This window comes from Oncorhynchus kisutch, linkage group LG14 (assembly GCF_002021735.2).
Source record: "Oncorhynchus kisutch isolate 150728-3 linkage group LG14, Okis_V2, whole genome shotgun sequence".
Classification (NCBI taxonomy): Eukaryota; Metazoa; Chordata; class Actinopteri; order Salmoniformes; family Salmonidae; genus Oncorhynchus; species Oncorhynchus kisutch.
The window spans coordinates 52,005,685-52,025,864 of NC_034187.2; the positions used below are offsets into that span (position 1 = coordinate 52,005,685).

Here is a 20,180-nt window from a genome sequence, read left to right on the forward strand (position 1 = left end):
TCCAAAGTCCCACATTAAAGAGGTTGGTTTAAAATAAGCCCCTTGACAGTTTAATGAGGAACTTGTTTATACTGTACAAGCTAGCGTGCAGCAAACCTAGAGGAGCAGGGAATGGCTGTTTCCCAAATGGTAACCTATTCCCAAAACCTACATAGGGCACTACTTTTGACCAGTTCCCTATGGGCCCCAGTCAAAAGTAGTGCGCTACATAGGGCATAGGATGCCAATTGGTGTGTTACCTATGTTCTGTACAATGGAGGAGCACTTACAGGGCGAGCTAGATGGAAACTGTTGAGGGATTTTGGATTTAAATACGAAATATGGGATTTTTATTATCCTTAGTAGAATAGCAATCCCTTTTTAATTATATGAGCTATCCCCTCACCCTTGGGAAATGTAAGCCAAGTAATACCCTTGTATAAACGAAGTGACTGAAGCAGTGCAGCGATTCCCAAAATGTTTCTTTCCGGGGGACCACTGTCAAATGTTGCATATTTTTTAAATATTTTTTACATAAAATATTTTTGCGGTCAAAATGTAAAATCAATTTGATATGTGAATGTAAGAGATTAAAGGCCTATTTTTACAGATGGATGTTCATTAAACAATTTGTATTGCGAAAAGTAAAAAATCATTAATAGTCCCAACTGTGGCAGGTAGCCTAGCGTTTAAGAAGGGTATTGGGCCAGTAATCGAACAGTCACGAATCCCCAAGCCAGCAAGGTGGAAAAATCTGCTGTTCAGCCCTTGAACAAGGCAGTTAAACCTCAGCAACAACTGCTCCCAGGGCACCGATGACGTGGACTTCGATTAAGGCAGCCTCTCTTTTTCAGAGGGGTTGGGTTAAATACGGAAGAGCGATTTCAGTTGAATGCATTCAGTTGTACAACTGACTAGGCATCCCCTTACCTTTCCTTTTTGGAAGAAAAAATCAAATAAAAATAGACCTGAAAATAAATACGATCTGCCTGGTTCTTAAATTGTATCTTTTATGTGCCGCTTCCTTCTGCTCTGTGTGCTTACAGAGTACCCTGGGGTTCAGATTAAGTATCTTATATTAACAGCAAGGGTAAGTTAGGGCATAGTGTTCACCAAATGCTATATATTCCTGCTCAAAGCAACATATCACCAATCAATTCAAAACAGAACTAAGACTGGAGTACAGTCAGGTACAACATTAACATTCTCATCAAGAAACACAAATCACCAAATTACCCACTACCATTTGGCATACGAGTTAAGAGACTCTTTTTCAGATGAACATAAATTCAACCCCCGTCTGTATGCTCTTCCCCCATGGTACGAGTCCTGGCACCTTCACTCATATGGTCTGGGAGTTCCCAGAGGTTCTTTCCTTTTGCCAAATCGGTTGGCTTCGTAATTATCAAGCATTTTGTCTAAATCCATCCCCAGTCTTCCCAATGTGCTACTGCTTAATGATGACTTCACTGAACCTAACATACAGGCAAAGAAGGATTTGGCTTGCCGGCTTAACAGCAGCCAAGAGAATGGTTGCCTTACGATGGCAAGCCCCACACATTCTACCACATCAGCAACGGATTTCCTCATTCATGGACATCGCACAACTTAAACTGTCACAACTGAAATCTCTCGACCGCATGGTGCAAAATCTGAAAATATTAGCATGTGGACGACAACACTCAACAGTTTAAAATCAGTACTTTGATATATGCACTCAAGTAACCAGGTCCTGCAGGGGAGAAGGGGAGGGGGATGGGGGGGTTACATGTGTATGTGTTTAATGTCTGTTTGTTTTGGTTTGTCCTGTGAACCAAAAAAATTATATGAAGTTCATCACAAAAATATTTTTTTTTTAAAACACCGATGTAGTGGTATTGAATGGAAGAAGACAGTACATTCTGATGGAAGCTTTACCAGCATCATGACATTTAGGTCCCCCATGTCATGTACCCCTGACTTGCAGAGGATGATGACAGTGCCTGTGGCGTCCAGACCTCTCCTACCCGCTCTACCAGCCATCTGGATATACTCACCTGAGAGAGAAAGAGAGAGAGAGAGAGAGAGAGCGAGAGAGAACGACAGAAAGAGAGAGAGAGCGACAGAGGCAAAGAGGTTAGTCATACGCAACTAAGAGCTCTTAAACATGTAGAAAAACATCCATTCTATTTTCTCCTTTCCACTCAAATATCAGAGAGAAAGCGAGAGAGAGATTGAAGTGACATCAGATTAAAATACTGCCTGTAAGCATCATTGTCCGCTTTTCTATCAGACCGACAGAGGCAGGCACAGAAACAGACAGACAGAAAAAGTCAGACTGCCAGAGAGAGCGAGAGAGAGAATGAAAAGGATGTTATGTAGGGTTGTAACAGTTCACCGTATTGCAGTCATGGTTTGGTTTCGGTACAGCAGGAAAATGAAGTTGATTTTTGAATACCAACACTTTATATTTTCTTAAATGAAAAACACAAGATTACTCAACAACAACGCTAAAATAAAGTGCAATATCTGTGTGAAATCAATATGTAAAACATTGCATTGGCCTATGCTATAATGTTTTCTAACAAAGAGAAAAATATGCGCACTTGTGTGACTCGTAAAGTGTGACTCGTGTCTGTAGCACGGTAATTCTCATTCCCCGTTCCGCAGAAATGTGATGGGCTGTTACTGTTAAGTAGCTCTCTGTAGACCTGGACGTCCATCCATCTGTAGTAAGCGCAACACAGGGTGTATTGGCAACTTCATTGACAACTTTAGCTTGCTTATTTAGAGGTGGTACTACCGATTTGCTGAAATGGGTGTGAGAAGTTCGTAACGTGGCTCGAGCACTTTCACAAGGTGCTGAACCTCCCTATTCTTCTCAAACACCGACAATGGGCACATATCCGTGGCTATAAACATAATGTTACCTATCGCTCTTTTAATTTCAGCCGCGAAGGGCTGCTTGAATGCAGAGGGGAGACAAAGTTGTGCTGTTCTATTTGTGTTTCTCACCTATTCCGGTGGTAGGAATACTGGGGTGATGTTGGCGTAAATGTGTCAACATGTTTGAGGTGTTGGCAGCTGCACAGGTTATTCTCGTTGAGCAGTGGAGACATACTCTCTCTGTCCATCGCCACTGTAATCTACTGGGAAGCCAAAATGTTCGCAAACATTTTAACGATGGAGAAGAATCCTCCAGGTTAATCGACCCCACCACTCGCCATTGTAAAGAACTAGATCCCGGCTGCCCCTCGCGAAAGGACCGTTTGAAATGCGGCAAATTAAGATTTGGATTTTTGATTACAACTTGCACATAGGCTGAAGTTGCTTTAGTTACCACCTACCTGGTTAAATAAAGGTGAAATACATTTTAAAAACTCAAGAGACTTAGAAAGCAGCGTAGGCATAGCCTATAGGCCTAGAGGGTTTATTGGTATTATATTTTTATTCCGGGTTTACAGTGTAGACCTAATAGAGGTCCCCGTACCGAATGGTTCGGTACTAATACGTGTACCATTACACCCTTAATGTTGTGTATATAAACGTGTGAGGAGGGAAGAGAGCGTACCAGGCAGAAGGTTTCTGAAGCCGGTGCCATCGTGTTTCCGTATGCTGTCAAACACCACTGTCCTCGCAGGCATGTTCACTCCCATAGCAAACGTCTCAGTGGCAAACAGAACCTGAGGGAGACACATTTATTGTAAAGTGTGTTAAGACTTTGTTAAATGCACTTTAAATACATTTTGAGTTGATGACATAGGTAGAGGATGTAAGTTGGGACTAGTAATCAGACATGTCACTTCAAGATATTGACAAATCGTCACACGGATTAAAAAACGGACCAATAAGATTCACCTTTACTAGCCCCCGCGAGAACAGCATCTCAATGACCTCCTTCATGATTGGCAGGATGCCACTGTGATGCACACCGATACCCCTCTTCAGTAGGTCCCTTATCAACAGGATCTACAAAATAGGATGAGTTGGTAACAACAATTCCTAGGTTATATGTCCAAAAGTTCAATCTACGTGCTACAATTGGCTATAAAATGGAATTAATAATTCTTCAGTCCTGTGAGCCAATTTCTCTGCATTGCTGATGGTTGCATGAAACATTTTCCAAGGAAAAATAGAACATGATAGGCAGATCTTAGTTCTCCCAGACAACCCTACCTGGGGCAGCTGGCGGTCCCCTCCCCTGAGGCGTCTCAGGCTCTTCTGGAAAAAGGAGTGGATCTCACTCTTCTCCACTGAGCTGGTGAGGTCCATGGAGGCTAGAGAGCGGGCGTTGTCGTCGCAGCGCGTTCTGGAGAAGGTGAACGCCACCACGGGGGTCTGCTGGCGCTGGGACAGGAAGTGGAGGAGGGAAAGCCACACTGCCCGGTCCTGGTGGAGAGAGATGGAGAGGGGTGAGAAAATGGAGCGAGAGGGAAAGAGTAAAGAAATGATACAGGGAGAAGATGGCTCATGGAGAAAAGGCAAAGTAGAGAAGAAGTTCAAAGACTGGCAGAAGTCCTACGATGGGGATGAGTGACAGAGAGGTTAAAGGAGACAGAGAGAGAGATCTCTATGTTCGGCTGGCATTAAGGCGGTGCTAGTGTCAAACGTATGTTCATTGGCAATTTCGACCTGTTAATTTTCAAACTTGCACAAGGATTGGTAATTTACCTGTCTTTTATCAGCTCGCTTTTGCTCAGATGGGAGGGGTGGAAATATTTGAGTGCCAAAGTGCTAATTGCAGGCAGTGCTGGTAGAGATGTTTAAGAATCACCAAAAGCTGGTTTAAGCGGTAACGCGGTTGGTTATGGCATGAATTTTGACAGCAGAGGCAGCCTATCCAGCTGTGAAGCACACTGCCCATTTGCACATGGAACAAGAGTAATGCGCTTTTGGTGCCTGTATTCCATGTATTTAGAAACATTTTTAAAACTTTTTTTTCTCCAATTTCATTTGATTTGATATAGCCTCAACTGCTCTCAATGAAGGCAATTGTTTTAGGGGTCCTGCCCATTGCAATCGCCAAATAGTCAAGACTGTTGATAAAGGGTTTGGCTCGTGAGGCTGCCTGGAAATGAATCTTAATCACCAAAGCATTATTAAAACATCAAGTTTCAGGGGAGCAAAACTGTGAGCTGACTTTCCCTTTCAATTTAGAGTGCATTCAGAAAGTATTCAGATTTGGTTACATTACAGCCTTATTCTAAAATGAATAGTAGGTGAACGGATGATCTCTGTATGTGTGGTTCCCACCGTGAACCATGGAGGAGGAGATGTGGGGGTGCTTTGCTGGTGACACAGTCTGTGATTTTTTTTGAATTCAAGACACACTTAACCAGCATGGCTACCACAGCATTCTTCAGTGATACACCATCCCATCTGGATTGCGCTTAGCAGGACTATAATTTGTTTTTCAACAGGACAATGACCCAACACACCTCCAGGCTGTGTACGGGCTATTTGACCAATATGTGAATGAAGGAGTGCTGCATCAGATGACCTGGCCTCCACAATCACCCGACCTCAACCCAATTGAGATGGTTTGGGATGAGTTGGACAGCAGAGTGAAGGAAAAGCAGCCAGCAAGTGCTCAGCATATGTGGGAAGTCCTTCAGGACTGTTGGAAAAGCATTCCTCATGAAACTGGTTGAGAGATGCCAAGAGTGTGCAAAGCTATCATCAAGGCAAAGGGTGGCTACTTTGAAGAATCTCAAATATAAAATATATTTTAATTTGTTTAACACTTTTTTGGTTACTACATGATTCCATAGGTGTTATTTCATAGTTTTGATGACGTCACTACTTTTCTCCAATGTAGAACATAGTAAAATAAAAATAAACCTGGAATGAGTAGGTGTGTCCAAACTTTTGACTGGTACTGTATGTCTCAACATCCCTCCCTTCTTATCTCTACATTGCATAAGTCAAAGTATTTCTGACACATTTTATGATTTATGCAAACTAAAAAGAAAGGTAGCCTAAAACGAAAGGGCCAGTATGCGATGAAGGAGATTTTAATTGAATTTGAATTCAAAGATGGAAGAAGCAGGCTCAAAGCAGAGCAGTGCATAATGTCTTCACTATTATTTTACAATGTAGAAAACAGTAAAAATAAAGAAAAACCCTAGAATGTTCTGCTTAGTCATTATGGGGTAAATTGACAATGGAAAAAAATATATATATATATTTATTTAGAATAAGGTTGTAACGTAACAAAATGTGGAAAATGTCAAGTGCTCTGAATACTTTCTGAATGAACTGTATGTATTGTAGGCAGGCCTACATTTTTTGAGCCATGCTGCTCTATTTTAGACGTGTGTAAACCCCCCTCCTTGATGTAGGCTACATGTGTCCATGTCCATGATGAAAAGAGAGATGAGAACCTCTGTGAATACCGGTGAACATTGTATTTAGAAGTTATTTTCCTGTAACAATTGCTTGTTTTCCATGTCATATGTTCAAAACCCAAGCCCTTACCCATGGCCTACTATAAAAGCAGGCTGGTTCAACAGCAATGCGTTGTCTTTTTTATCCTTACGATTTTATAATATAAAAAAACTGACTGGTTTTAATAAAATTGAATGAAAAATAAGCAAACTTATTAGAATGATTCACCGTCCTGGTTTTAAGGTAATAACACTGGTGGCCACATTTTTTAAAATTTAACCTTTTTAAAAATGTAACCTATTTACCTTTTGACTTTCCTAGAGAAATAAAGGTTCAATTAAAAAACAATATAGAAAAAAAAAAACTAGGAAAGTCTGTTCTTATTTTACAATGACGGCCTACCCCGGCCAAACCCTAACCGTGACAACGCTGGGCCAATTGTGCGCCGCCCTATTGGACTCCCGATCACGGCCGGTTGTGATACAGCCCGGGATTAAACCAGGGTATGTAGTGACGCCTCTAGCACTGAGATGCAGTGCCTTAGACCGCTGCGCCACTCAGGAGCCCACATGCAATGCAACTTCTAGAGAAGTGTGAATGCGATCTGTAAGATGGTTGTAATATGTTTATAAAACATTATATTTGGAAGCAGTATTAGGGAGAGTGGACCCCTTTCTCTTTATATTGGATCTTTATCCAGCTCCTGTGAAAAGTTTGGAGGTCCGTAAAACCATCCATAGTCTATGTTGCCTTGTCTGTATTATACGCCCACGGAGAGCAATTACGGTGCCTGCAACTGCATTTAGACATAGCCTATTTGAAAGAAGTTGTTGTTTCGTTTTTATTTGAATTTGATTGGACTGCAAACGTGCTCAAAATATTGTGAAAATATGGGCCAGGCTATTTAACATACTAGGCTATAACGGACTAACATTTCGAATTGGAGTTGATGACAACACATTACATGAAAGACTGTAAATATACAACGTGAAGCAACCACATATTTAGCCATGAAGCAGGTTCTGATTGACCAGTGAGGGGGCAAGCCTCGACACACTTACAACTTGTTTACTCATCAAAACCCAGCTGCTCTGCGCCACCGCAAGGAACTGCGCCCACAATTACGGTTGTGAAAATAGCAACAATATTTCTGACACCCCCCTCCGAACCTATAGCGCTACTGCCAACGCTTAGATTTACCATTGTGTTAGGTTTGTTAAGATAGAGCCCAGAGAGACTAGGGGTGATATTCTGTACCTGACTAGGTGTAGTGTTCTGAGATGGATTTTTCGTCCCAAAAGACTGTGTGTGTTTACTGGTGCGTTCCTTTTTGGCATCTATAGCAGCGTAGTACCTTAAAAACAAAGAAACCACCAACATTAAAAAGTGATCAATACATTACTCTCCATGACACCTAGAGCTGGGCGATACAGACAAAAAGTCATATCACTATATATTGACTGATTATCACGGTAATGATAAATTGAACGATAAGTTCACAACATTAATGTGCACCAGTTCCTTTTTATATTACCTTTAAAACTACTACTGCTACTACTTTGAATGCAGTGGCTATCAATTGTCCTGTTAGCAATAGTAGCAGACATTTCATTTCAAACGTCACATTCCTCTAGTAAAGGTTACTAATCTTTATTATCGATATCAGTAAAATGTCCTGGATAAATTGTCGGTATGGATAATTTTCGGATTACCATGTTATGAGGCCAGGTGTGTGTGTGTGTGTGCGTACTTACCCTTTGGTTTGGAAGTTGCCCGTAGGGTCCAGCAGTAGGAACATCTCCTTCTGGGTCTTGGTGCTGTTGCCTGTGTACAGGTAATGCTCCAGAGGCACAGGTCTCTTCGCTGTGCTGATCACATAGATGTGCTTCTTTTTAATGCGTCTGGAGAGGAGATAGGAAGGGAGTGGAGAAACTAAAGCATCTGTACACAACTCAAAGACATTATTCCATTCATAGACTACAGGCCAACCACAACACACACTATACATACTCCATACTGTGACCATAGCAACAATATCACTGTACTTTAACTAGGGTCAGGAGTTTTTCCTAACCACATGACTTGACCAACAAATACTCTGGGTCCTGGAGATAGGAAAAAACATGCATGGTTTAACAGTGTCTTTCCCAACATACACTACATGACCAAAAGTGGACACCTGTTCGTCGAACATCTCATTCCAAAATCATGGGCAATAATATGGAATTGGTCCCCGCTTTGCTGCTATAACATCCTCCACTCTTCTGGAAAGGCTTTCCACTAGATGTTGGAACATTCGGCCACAAGAGCATTAGTGAGGTCGGGCACTGATGTTGTGGGTGATTAGGCCTGGCTCTGCATTCCAATTCATCCCAAAGGTGTTCGACGGGGTTCAGGTCAGGGCTCTGTGCAGGCTAGTCAACTTCTTCTCAACTTCTTCCACTCCGATCTCAACAAAACAATTCTGTATGGACCTCGCTTTGTGCACGGGGGCATTGTCATGCTGAAACAGGGAAGGGCCTTCTCCAAACTGTTGCCACAAAGTTGGAAGCACAGAACTGTCAAGAATGTCATTATATTCTGTAGCGTTAAGATGTCCATTCACTGGAACTAAAGAGCTTAGCCTGAACCATGAAAAACAGCCCCAGACCATTATTCCTCCTCACCAAACTTTACAGTTGGCACTACGCATTGGGGCAGGTAGCGTTCTCCTGGATCCGCCAAACACAGATTCATGTGTTGGACTGCCAGAATGTGAAGCATGATTCATCAATCCAGAGAACACATTTCCACTGCTTCAGAGTCCAATGGTGGTGAGCTTTACACCACTCCAGCCGACGCTTGGAATTGCGCATGATGATCTTAGGCTTGTGTGTGGCTTCTCGGCCATGGAAACCCATTTCATGAAGCTCCCGACGAACAGTTCTTGTGCTGACGTTGCTTCCAGAGGCAGTTTGGAACTCGGTAGTGAGTGTGGCAACCGAGGACAGACGATTTTTACGCGCTATGCACTTCAGCTCTCTGCGGTCCTGTTCTGGGAGCTCAACACAGGGGCCCAACAAGGGTGCATGCTCAGCCCCCTCCTGTACTCCCTGTTCACCTTTGACTGCGTGGCCACACACGCCTCCAACTCAATCATCAAGATTGCAGACGACACAACAGTAGTAGGTCTGTTCACCAACAATGACGAGATAGCCCTCACCTCCTCCCTGTAGGCTCTGGGAGTGTGGTGCCAGGAAAATAACCTCTCACTCAACGTCAACAAAACAAAGGAGCTGATCCTGGACTTCAGGAAACAGCAGAGGGGGCACCCCCCTATCCACATCGATGGGGCCGCAGTGGAGAAGGTGGAAAGCAAGTTCCTCAGCATGTTTTGCAAGGAGGAATGGGAAAAAATGTCAGTCTCTCGATGTGCAAAACTGATAGAGACATACCCCAAGCGACTTACAGCTGTAATCGCAGCAAAAGGTGGCGCTACAAAGTATTAACTTAAGGGGGCTGAGTAATTTTGCACGCCCAATTTTTCAGTTTTTGATTTGTTCAAAAAGTTTGAAATATCCAATAAATGTCGTTCCACTTCATGATTGTGTCCCACTTGTTGTTGATTCTTCACAAAAAAATACAGTTTTATATCTTTATGTTTGAAGCCTGAAATGTGGCAAAAGTTTGCAAAGTTCAAGGGGGCCGAATACTTTCGCAAAGGCACTGTATCACTGACAAACTTAAATGGTCCACCCACACAGACATTGTGGTGAAGAAGGCGCAACAGAAGGCTGAAGAAATTTGGCTTGGCACCTAAAACCCTCAGACTTCTACAGATGCACAATTAAGAGTATCCTGTCAGCCATTTCTAGCTACAATAGTCATTCACAAAATTAACAATGTCTACACTGTATTTCTGATCAATTTGATGTTATTTTAAATGGACAGAAAATGTGCTTTTCTTTCAAAACAAGGACATTTCTAAGTGACCCCAAACTTTTGAACGGTAGTGTATACTGTATTATATTCTATTCTACAGTATTTTAGTCTATGCCGCTCTGACATTGCTCATCCAAATATTGATATATTCTCAATTCCATTCCTTTACTTTAGATTTGTGTGTATTGTTGTGAAATTGTTAGATATTACTTGTTAGATATTACAGCACTCTTGGAGCTAGAAACACAAGCATTTCACTACACCCGCAATAACATCTGCTAAACATGTGTATTTGACCAATAAAATTGGATTTGATTTTGATTTGTATGGCCTACCACTTCGCGGCTGAGCCGTTGTTGCTCTTCGTCGTTTCCACTTCACAATAACAGCACTTCAGTTGACTGGGGCATCTCTAGCAGGGCAGAAATTTGACAAACTGACTTGTTGGAAAGGTGTCACGTTGAAAGCCACTGAGCTCTTCTACTGCAAATGTTTACCTATGGAGATTGCATGGTTGTGTGCTCGATTTTATACACCTGTCAGCAACGGTTGTTGCTGAAATAGCCAAATCCAGTAATTTGAAGGGGTGTCCACAGACTTTTGTATATATAGTGTACATGCTTTGGGTTTGGTGATGACAGGTGTTAAGGTGGGGTGGTCTGGAGAACAGTGGACAATAGTTGACAACGTACCCGATCCACTCACTGAACTCCACAGCGTTGGGGACAGTGGCACTCAGAAGAATAATGCTGACGTGGTCGGGTAACATGATCAGAACCTCCTCCCACACCACTCCTCTCTAATAGGGAGAGAAAGACAGAAAGGGAGGGAAAGAAAAAGGAAGAGAATGAGATTTAGTGACACGTGTGATTGACTAAAACAGTGAGAGAGGAAGGTTTTGAGAGTGAGGCTTCGCCGTTACCTCAGCATCATTGATGTAGTGAACCTCGTCAAAGATCACCCACTCTAAATCTCTGATGACCTCCGAACCGTTATAGAGCATGGACCTACAAGAGGGAGGGAGGGAGGGAGGGAGGGAGGGAGGGAGGGAGGGAGGGAGGGAGGGAGGGAGGGTCAGTCAAACAGTACATGGAAAAGCATCACTCAGTGTTACATAGTTAGTAAGCTGATGTATAGGCCTATATGGATATAGGGGTATGTAAAAATATAACCATGGTATGCGTTCAATTAGACAGTATAAAAACAGTGTTCCATGGGGTTAGTGTGTGATATAATGTGTCATTTTATATTATAATGTGTAATGTTTGGTGTATATGATGTACTGTATATGTTGCAATCCCCCATAGAGCGGAGCTTGGTCCTAGAGGCGTGGAGGTATAATGTGACAGTGTGATATAATGTGTACAGTTATATAATAATGTGACATGTTTTGTAAGTGATGTATATGATGTACTGTATATGTTACGTCACCTCAATATCTCAGTGGTCATGATGAGACAGGAGGCTTCAGGACTCAGCTGGACATCCCCGGTCAGCAGCCCCACGTCCCCAAAGGTGGTCTTGAAGTCCCGGAACTTCTGATTGGACAGCGCCTTGATGGGGGAGGTGTAGATGGTCCTATCATGAGGTGCAAATAGATGGAGAGGTTAGATTGCACCAGAGGCGATTAGATGGCCCAACATGGAAAACCAGGAACCACTCAATTTCCTTTTCGTCCATTTCAATGTTTCAGGTCAAAACATCAGGAATGACTAATAAATCCCATATTTTTACCCTGTTGGATTAAAGATTTCATAGAACATGACAAATGTGTAAATACACACACCTGGTCATGTGCTTCTGTGAGAGTGCTATGGCGTATTCTGCCACCACGGTTTTGCCTGCTGATGTGTGAGCTGCCACGAACACAGACTCATGGGCCTCCAGCCTCAATACTGCCTGCTTCTGGAACACGTCCAACTCAAAGGGATACTGGGAGAGGTGGGGATCACATTAGTATTGTGGAATGAACAAGGTTCTGTGCCAATAAGAGATTAGAATAATAATGTCATAAAAATATAAAACAAAACTACACGGGACTAATCAACAGATTCATCATCGACATTTTCAACTTCATTTATCAAACCAACATCATATTTTGCCATTACAGCACAGTACCTTGAAGGCAGGGTTAGGGATACGTTTGTAGAAGTCATCGCAGGGGGAGGTGATGTTTATTGGGATTGCCCATCTCTTCTTCTCCTCCTGGTCCCCTGTTGGTTTGGTCGTTCCTCCATCTTTCTTCTCTGTAGAGGTGGTCCCAGGTGTAGAGGGAGAGTCCTACAGATGGAAATAAACAACCACCTTTCAGTATATGAACATGATAAACCCCAGAAGCTAAGTTAGAGGGGAAACTACATTTGAGATGTAGATTGTATTTGTCAATAAACAACAACAAAAACGATTTATTCAATACCTTGATCCCCAGGTCTTCCAGGCTGTTGGTTCTGGGCAGTTTGGGTGCATTTCCACTTCCGTGGCCCTTCTCCTTCTCCTCTGCCTCAGGCTGGGAGTCTATGATGTCATCAAAGGTGGACAGGAGGGACAGGAGATTGATTTCTCCCTTTGTGGTTTTGGCATCTTCATAGAGAATTTTTTTTAAAGAAAGAAAACATATTATATATTTATTCAAGCCAAGTTCAAGCCAAGAGGATAACCTTTAGGAACAAATGGCCATTCAAACCTTTGTCACTGAAGTCCATCCCAACTTTCAGTCCAGGGGGCACTGTGAGTAACTCTAAGGTAAAGGGAAATACATACTGTATATTACTTACATACACATGAAATAAACCAAGCAAGAAACACATATGCTCAATAACAAAAAGATCTTAAATCTGTATTCTGATTTTTGAAGAGAACCATTTGGTTCCTAGGGAACAGCACACAAGACTGTTTTTTTTTTTCTTTCAAAGATTACGTCTGTCTGCATTTTCATTCAAAAGCAATCACTCCCCTCCCTCACTGTGCACAGACAGTCTTTGGTGTGACAATTGCCCCTTCACCATTTCAACCCCATAAAGAAATATAAAATCACCTTTCTCAAAGTCTATGTCCTCCTCCAGCTCGGATTTCTTCTTGATTTGTTCCAGTGTCAGCTCCTCCATACCACCTATGTGACAACATAAAGAGATCATATTTATATTCTATATTTGACTTAAGGGAAGACATAATTTACAACAAACATGTATTATACATATCAGAGCCATATACACTACATGACCAAAAGTAGGTGGACACCTGCACGTCAAACATCTCATTCCAAAATCAAAGGGGATTAATGATTCTGGGATGGCTTCCCACTAGATGTTGGAACATTACTGCAGGGATTCTCTTCCATTCATCCACAAGAGAATTAGTGAGGTCGGTCACTGATGTTGGGCGATTAGGCCTGGCTCACAGTCAGCGTTCCAATTCATCCCAAATATGTTTGATGGGGTTGAGGTCAGGGCTCTGTGCAAGCCAGTCAAGTTCTTCCACACCAATTCATTTTTTGATTTTACCTTTATTTAACTAGGCAAGTCAGTTAAGAACAAGTTCTTATTTTCAATGACGGCCTAGGAACAGTGGGTTAACTACATAACCAAAGGTATGTGGACACCTGCACGTCAAACATCTCATTCCAAAATCAAAGGAGATTAATGATTCTGGGAAGGCTTCCCACTAGATGTTGGAACATTACTGCAGGGATTCTCTTCCATTCATCCACAAGAGAATTAGTGAGGTCGGGCACTGATGTTGGGCGATTAGGCCTGGCTCACAGCCAGCGTTCCAATTCATCCCAAAGATGTACGATGGGGTTGAGGTCAGGGCTCTGTGCAAGCCAGTCAAGTTCTTCCACACCAATTCATTTTTTGATTTTACCTTTATTTAACTAGGCAAGTCAGTTAAGAACAAATTCTTATTTTCAATGACGGCCTAGGAACTGCCTGTTCAGGGGCAGAACGACAGATTTGTACCTTGTCAGCTCGGCGATTTGAACATGCAACCTTCCAGTTACTAGTCCAACGCTCTAACCACTAGGCCACCCTGCCACCCCTCTGATCTCAACAAACCATTTCTGTATGGACCTTGCTTTGTGCACAGGGCATTGTTATGTTGAAACAAGAGAGAACCTTCCCCAAACTGTTGCCACAAAGTTGGAAGCACAGAATCGTCTAGAATGTCATTGCATGCTGTAGCGTTAAGATTTCCCTTCACTGGAACTAAGGGGCCTAGTACAAACCATGAAAAACAGCCCGAGACCATTATTCCTCATCCACCAAACTTTACAGTTGGCACTATGCATTCGAGCAGGTAGCGTTCTCCTGGCATCCGGCAAACCCATATTAGTCCGTCAGACTGTCAGATGGTGATTCATCAATCCAGAGAACGAGTTTTACAGTTGACCGGGGAAGATCTAGCAGGGCAGAAATTTGATAAAGTGACTTGTTGGAAAGGTGTCATCCTGTGACGGTGCCACGTTGAAAGTCACTGAGCTCTTCAGTAATGCCAGTCTACTGCCAATGTTTGTCTATGAAGATTGCATGGCTGTGTGCTAAATTTTATACACCAGTCAGCATGAATGTTGCTGAAATAGACAATAATTTGAAGGGGTGTCCACATACTTTTGTATATATAGTGTATCTAGCTCTGACAATATACTTAGGGAATGAGTCAGACCCACCGGGCAAAAACGGGTAGTTGGTGTTGCTTCCTCGTAGGCTCTCAGAGGGATTAGGGTTTGGTGGACGTTGCAGGGACATAGAATTCTTAGCAGAGATGCCCGTGTCCCCCAGTAACACCTGGATAGAGAGTGAGATTTAATGACACTGGGATGCAAAATGTGTATGAAAATCAAAGTAGACCTTTCAATAGGATTAGTAGATCCCCACTCAGGGAAGTGCTACAATTTTGAATGTTCCCATTGAGTCACATCATGATCATAGCTGTATGATTAGGACACAGAGACTAAGACAGCATAGCTAGGTAAGATCTGACACTAGTATGTACCTCAGTGAAGTCCAACAACATTCCTGTTGTTGGATCTCTGACTACTGAGATGCCAGAGTGCAGAGGAGACAGAGCACAATGGAGAAGAGAGTCTATATGAACATCTCTCTCAGCCAGCCTAGAGAAAAACAAGTCTGTTACCGCAAGTTAATTCTGTGACCATTTGGTACCACGGCCTCATCTGGACCACTGAATTCCCCTTATAAACACCGCTTCCAAAGAAAGATTTACATTGCATCAAAGCAATAAAAAGTAAAGATGTAAAAACCCTAATAAGAAATGTAAGCATACTCACTTCAGAAACCTATGGAAGGCAGCGTCGGTATCGTGAATGGGAAGCCAGGCAGGGTTGCGTAGAAAGCGCTTCTCTACCTCTGTCTCCAGGCTCACACTAGTGGGAGGGAGTCCATGAGGGAGCTGTAGATAAAATAGTTATAGAAATATATAAGGCATATAATGAGCTGGAGAGATTGGATAGTAGATCTATGTCAACACAGGCTGCAATTCAAACTGATGTTTTCTCCCTTTCCTCTAAACTTGATGGCGGATCTGAAGGATAAGGGTAGGTAGGTAGGTAGGTGAGACCTACTGTAAAAACGTAACTTAGACAAATAGAGAGGTAGATGGAATATTTTGCTTGGCAGTCCTTTTCATATCTGTAGAAATGATCGTTTTCAGATATGAATCCAACCACACACTGACTCTCATACTGACCGAACTTTGTGGAGGCAGGGGCTGGTCATTGGGATGTGGATGTGTGATGAGCTCAAACCTGCCAGAGCAACCCATCTCCAGCAGGGATATAGGGAGGTCTGTGGGGCCCACAGCGGGCAGATCTATAGAGAGAGAGAGAGAGAGAAATGGGATTGAGATGAATAGCCTAGTTTCTGTGGACTGTCCTCTATCATACAATAGAGTCCATTGTATATACTAATGCACATACACATATTGCAATGTCATCATGTACTGCTTTAGCTGATAAGATTCTGCCTTTAACACGTTGCACATGTTGGGAGGGACTACATTTCTGCTACATGAATGACAGCTGAGCTGGCTACTGTGGTTAACGTTAGCTAGGCTAACCCAAGCTGTCATATTCGCCAGTAAACTGTACTGCTAGCAGGTTACTTTAAAACAAAGTTTACAGCAATGGTCTTAAACGTATGCCTAATGCATTAACTGAAAATGTAAATATTATCTATCGTTTAATTGTCCTTTACCTATTCTTTCCATTTCTCCACCGCAGATGAAAGTCGGAAATGGCCAAGTTTGGTATGCAGGAAGTAGGTATAATTGCCAAATGTAATACGATAAATATCTCAATATTAATGCATTATTTTACTAACTGTTGTCAAGTGTATGCCATGCATTTATTATAATTTACTTATTCCTGCAATTTAGCAGGTTGAATAGTATTTTTTTTTATTCATGCACCCCTACCAACATTATACGTCATATTCATGCGCCTTTGTTTTTGTGTTCATGAAGGAGCGAGTGATTAAAAGTAGCTACAGTAAGGTTATAGAGGTAACAACGTAATTACATTTCTAAATACAGTAGTGTCAATGTAGTGTCTTTATGAATTGCTGTAGTCTGAACGCTACATTGCCGTATTGTTGATAAGCAATGGAATACTTTCCACTGCCCTGTGTAATACATAATGTAGAAGTAGCTAACTAGCCTTAGCTAACAATCTAACGTAACGCTTAAAATGTTGTCAGATGCATGCAGAATGTAGAAAGAGAAACCGCTGTGGTCGTGAACAAAGTGTATATGGTAGTTTTTGAGTTCATGCTATAGAGTTGAATTCAACCACACTCGTGTATTGACGTGCATTTTGTTGTGCAAATGTGTCCACTATTCTGGTCCCTTTTCACAATGCTTTCCAGCTGGGTACAACATGGTGGTGTTCCCAAGCTCCTTGACAGAGGAAGAGGAGTCTCTGCAGAAGAAATATGCCAAACTCAAGAAAAAGGTGAGAAACTCAAAGAATCTCCTCACTCCACTTGACTAGAGAGAACTCTATCCATGTAACTGTATGTAACTGTATCCTGCTGACAATGAGATGTGCCACTGCACCCACGTTTGCAGATGTGGTTAGGGGTAGGCCTTTATTAAATCAATATTCACCTGTCAGCCATCATCACACGCATAATGTTGACAGTTAGATATCATCATTATTATGTTACCAAACTCTGATTGTTCACCTCTTATTCTCGCTCTCTCCTCACACCTATAGAAAAAGGCCCTGCTGGCTTTGAAGAAGCAGCAGAGTTCAACCAGCCAGACCAATCAGAGTGGATTGAAGCGCAGTATGGGCTTTGTCTTCACTTTAAGAAGTGAACTCTTTAAAACTGTATTACTAAGCAGATATTTGGTCTAAGTTGGTTAAGTTGCATCTACTTTCTCTGTCGTCTAGCTTTGTCAGACCAGCCTGTGCTAGATACAGCGACAGCTACAGAGCAGGCGAAGATGCTGATCAAGTCTGGGGCCATCAGTGCCATCAAGTCGGAGAACAAGAACTCTGGCTTTAAGCGCTCTAGAACACTAGAGATCAAGCTCAAGGTAAGATACAACATGCAATATGTAAGGATGTGTAATGTAGGAATTGATCATTGAATAAATTATTTATATAATGAATATACATTAATAATATGTATAAAGCTGACAGGCGCACATGCCTCTTAAATATGACACATACACTAGTCTGATGGAACTCAAACTTATAAACTGATGGTCTAGTAATGATTTGTTATATTTTCTTTCCGTTTACCAGGATCCAGAGAAAGTCCCAGGCCCTGTGGCTTTCCAACCATTCCAAAGGAGCATGTCCACAGATGATGAGCTTTCTGAGGTAAAGTGAGAATGACATGACATCCCATTTTAAAATCATCCAATGAATTTATGTACTTTACCTACAAAATGGCATGCTTGTACAGTATTTTACCAATGCTGTCTGCCTGTATTGTGGCCACAGAACCAGTGACTTTGAAAAAACATGTTATTGAGAACTGATGCTGCTACTTTACATTTGACATTTCTACTTCAGGCTGGCAAAAGAGCCCACAGAAAATCTCTGTACGAGAGGTAAGCCTAAAAGCTCTGATGAATAATAGAGTAGGTCATGTTTTCTACACTGGTTCTCTGTATAAGGCGGTTTAAAATCATTTCCTCTGTGGCTCTCCAACAGCTTCATCACTCCAGGCGACCGAGCAGCTCGTGATGAGGAGGAGGGAGGCGGCCTGTCCACCAGCAAAGACCTAGAGCGAGAGAGAGACAGAGGAGACCGAGAGATGGACAGAGAGAGAGAGCGTGACAGAGAGAGGGAGAGAGACCGGGGCAGCGGCGACCGGGGCAGGGACAGAGAGCTGCGAGACCGCGAGAGGAGTGACAGAGACAGGAGCCGGGACGGAGAGCGTGACCGGGACAGGGGAGGAGAGAGAGAGTCACGTGAGCGAGACGGACCATTCAGACGTGAATATTCTTTTACTGAACTTCTGTCTTTCATGTCTTTAATCACTGGCATTCTTAAAAGGATGTTCCAATCAAAATACAAGTTCAAAGAGCGAATAATGTTACTTTTTTCTTCCCCCTTATCTTCTCTCTCCCTCTCAGGATCAGACTCATACCCAGAGCGGAGGGGGGTGAGGAAGGGGAACACGGTGTATGTGTATGGAACTGGCCTTGTGGAGGACAGCCTGCGTTTAGCCTTCTCCCAACATGGCACCATCATTGACCTGTCCATGGACTCCCAACGCAAGTAGGGCTACATAACTACAATGTTGAGATTTTACATCCATGTGGCAGTGTGCGATTGTGTTTTGAAATGTTTTGCAATTGAAAACTAGTCCAGTAAGTCCCTTACGGTTTTGTTGTTTGATGGCTAATGAACACAACCTTGTTTTTCTCTTTCTAGCTGTGCATTCATCACCTTTGAAAAGATGGAGTCTGCAGACCAGGCTGTAGCAGAGGTAAGTATAGCTCTAGCTCCCAACTTAATTCATTATAGTGTAAAACCTATAATCTATACACTCTTCTCCCAGTTGAATGGAAGCACAGTGGGAGATGTCCCCATAAAAGTCAGCATCGCTAGGAAGCAGCCGATGCTGGAGGCAGCCACCGGCAAATCTGTCTGGGCCACTCTGGGTAAATATCGGAGTCAAACACAGATCAGAATAACAAGCAGTGTGACAGTGTCAACTCTGGATTAATGTATTCTCTCTCTCCCAGCTGTACAGAACAGTGCCAAAGGCTCCTACCGAGACAAGAGGAACCAGGTTGTGTACAGTGAGGATTTCCTATGAGCTGGATGGGCGTGCTGCATTGGAGATCTGTAAGGAGTAGTCATCAATGATTTAGTGTTAGCTTTGTTTGTATGCTTTTTTTCTATATTGCATTTTGAGTTTGTTGTTGATTGCCTGTTAGCCCGATACAGAACCACGTGTCAGTTGTTCTGAGTAGGTGCTACAGTTCTATACATGGCCAGGATTTGTAATGGCAATGACCACGTGAAAAGAGATTGTGGTTGGCATGGTGGCCTGGTCTTGCTCTTGTAACCAGGGGATTCATTGTTTTGGGGAGCTCAATAAATCACTTCAATACATTTGTTCATCTGGTTGTCTTGCTTTGAATCAAAGGGGCCAATTAGATTTGGCACTGTATCAATGTAATACAGTGTAGACAGTTATTGTGTTATCAGTCTCATAGTTGTAGGCCTCACATACAGTGCAGAGATGTACTTACATTAGCATGTCTGCTGAGTACACTAAGTCACATGTCTTTTCATGCACAACAGTACACAAGTGTTTCAAGTCATGAGTAAGCATGCATTGCAAATTACTTTTTGTCCTTTGTGATGAACATGACTATGGAATGACTGAGCCTACTGTATTTTGGATCCCTCTTTAAATGAAGTGTCTTAATAG

General features: G+C 42.5%; 2 protein-coding genes across 6 annotated transcripts in view; one reads left to right on the plus strand and one right to left on the minus strand.

Moving 5' to 3' along the window:
• LOC109903721 (helicase SKI2W-like) overlaps window positions 1-16,592 on the minus strand; it is a 32,530-nt gene extending 15,938 nt beyond the window's left edge. For both annotated transcript variants that reach the window (XM_031788541.1, XM_031788540.1), the window contains exons 1-19: window positions 16,476-16,592; window positions 15,970-16,091; window positions 15,551-15,672; window positions 15,256-15,373; window positions 14,930-15,047; window positions 13,301-13,375; window positions 12,950-13,003; window positions 12,683-12,846; window positions 12,385-12,546; window positions 12,053-12,198; window positions 11,698-11,844; window positions 11,189-11,273; window positions 10,959-11,065; window positions 8,100-8,246; window positions 7,603-7,699; window positions 4,135-4,347; window positions 3,817-3,927; window positions 3,530-3,641; window positions 1,897-2,015 (exon numbers count right to left, since the gene is read on the minus strand). In XM_031788541.1, coding sequence (XP_031644401.1) covers window positions 1,897-2,015; window positions 3,530-3,641; window positions 3,817-3,927; window positions 4,135-4,347; window positions 7,603-7,699; window positions 8,100-8,246; window positions 10,959-11,065; window positions 11,189-11,273; window positions 11,698-11,844; window positions 12,053-12,198; window positions 12,385-12,546; window positions 12,683-12,846; window positions 12,950-13,003; window positions 13,301-13,375; window positions 14,930-15,047; window positions 15,256-15,373; window positions 15,551-15,672; window positions 15,970-16,091; window positions 16,476-16,488 — 2,232 coding nt within the window. In that variant the 5' untranslated portion in view covers window positions 16,489-16,592. The remainder of the gene's footprint in view (window positions 1-1,896; window positions 2,016-3,529; window positions 3,642-3,816; window positions 3,928-4,134; window positions 4,348-7,602; window positions 7,700-8,099; window positions 8,247-10,958; window positions 11,066-11,188; window positions 11,274-11,697; window positions 11,845-12,052; window positions 12,199-12,384; window positions 12,547-12,682; window positions 12,847-12,949; window positions 13,004-13,300; window positions 13,376-14,929; window positions 15,048-15,255; window positions 15,374-15,550; window positions 15,673-15,969; window positions 16,092-16,475) is intronic.
• On the plus strand, window positions 16,317-19,858 carry LOC109903720 (negative elongation factor E). 4 transcript variants are annotated; one of them, XM_031788545.1, is made up of 11 exons: window positions 16,317-16,538; window positions 17,145-17,230; window positions 17,495-17,567; window positions 17,675-17,820; window positions 18,032-18,109; window positions 18,305-18,342; window positions 18,446-18,729; window positions 18,871-19,015; window positions 19,172-19,226; window positions 19,299-19,401; window positions 19,486-19,858. In XM_031788545.1, exons 1-11 carry the CDS (start codon window positions 16,502-16,504, stop codon window positions 19,557-19,559), a joined length of 1,119 nt encoding a protein of 372 aa, XP_031644405.1. In that variant the 5' UTR covers window positions 16,317-16,501; the 3' UTR covers window positions 19,560-19,858. The 4 variants fall into 4 exon arrangements, with proteins under 4 accessions (XP_031644405.1, XP_031644403.1, XP_020356188.1 ...); XM_020500599.2 differs by lacking the exon at window positions 16,317-16,538 and adding an exon at window positions 16,677-16,782; XM_031788544.1 differs by lacking the exon at window positions 16,317-16,538 and adding an exon at window positions 16,677-16,782 and having other exon boundaries at window positions 19,172-19,401.
• Window positions 19,859-20,180: the final 322 nt, after the last annotated feature.

Excerpts from the sequence above, each read along its gene's own strand:
- LOC109903720 (XM_031788543.1), top strand. The coding sequence starts at position 17,156 with ATGGTGGTGTTCCCAAGCTCCTTGACAGAGGAAGAGGAGTCTCTGCAG. Across the intron at positions 17,568-17,674 it reads TCAGAGTGGATTGAAGCGCA|CTTTGTCAGACCAGCCTGTG; the intron begins GTATGGGCTTTG and ends TCTGTCGTCTAG. Across the intron at positions 19,016-19,171 it reads TCCATGGACTCCCAACGCAA|CTGTGCATTCATCACCTTTG; the intron begins GTAGGGCTACAT and ends TTCTCTTTCTAG.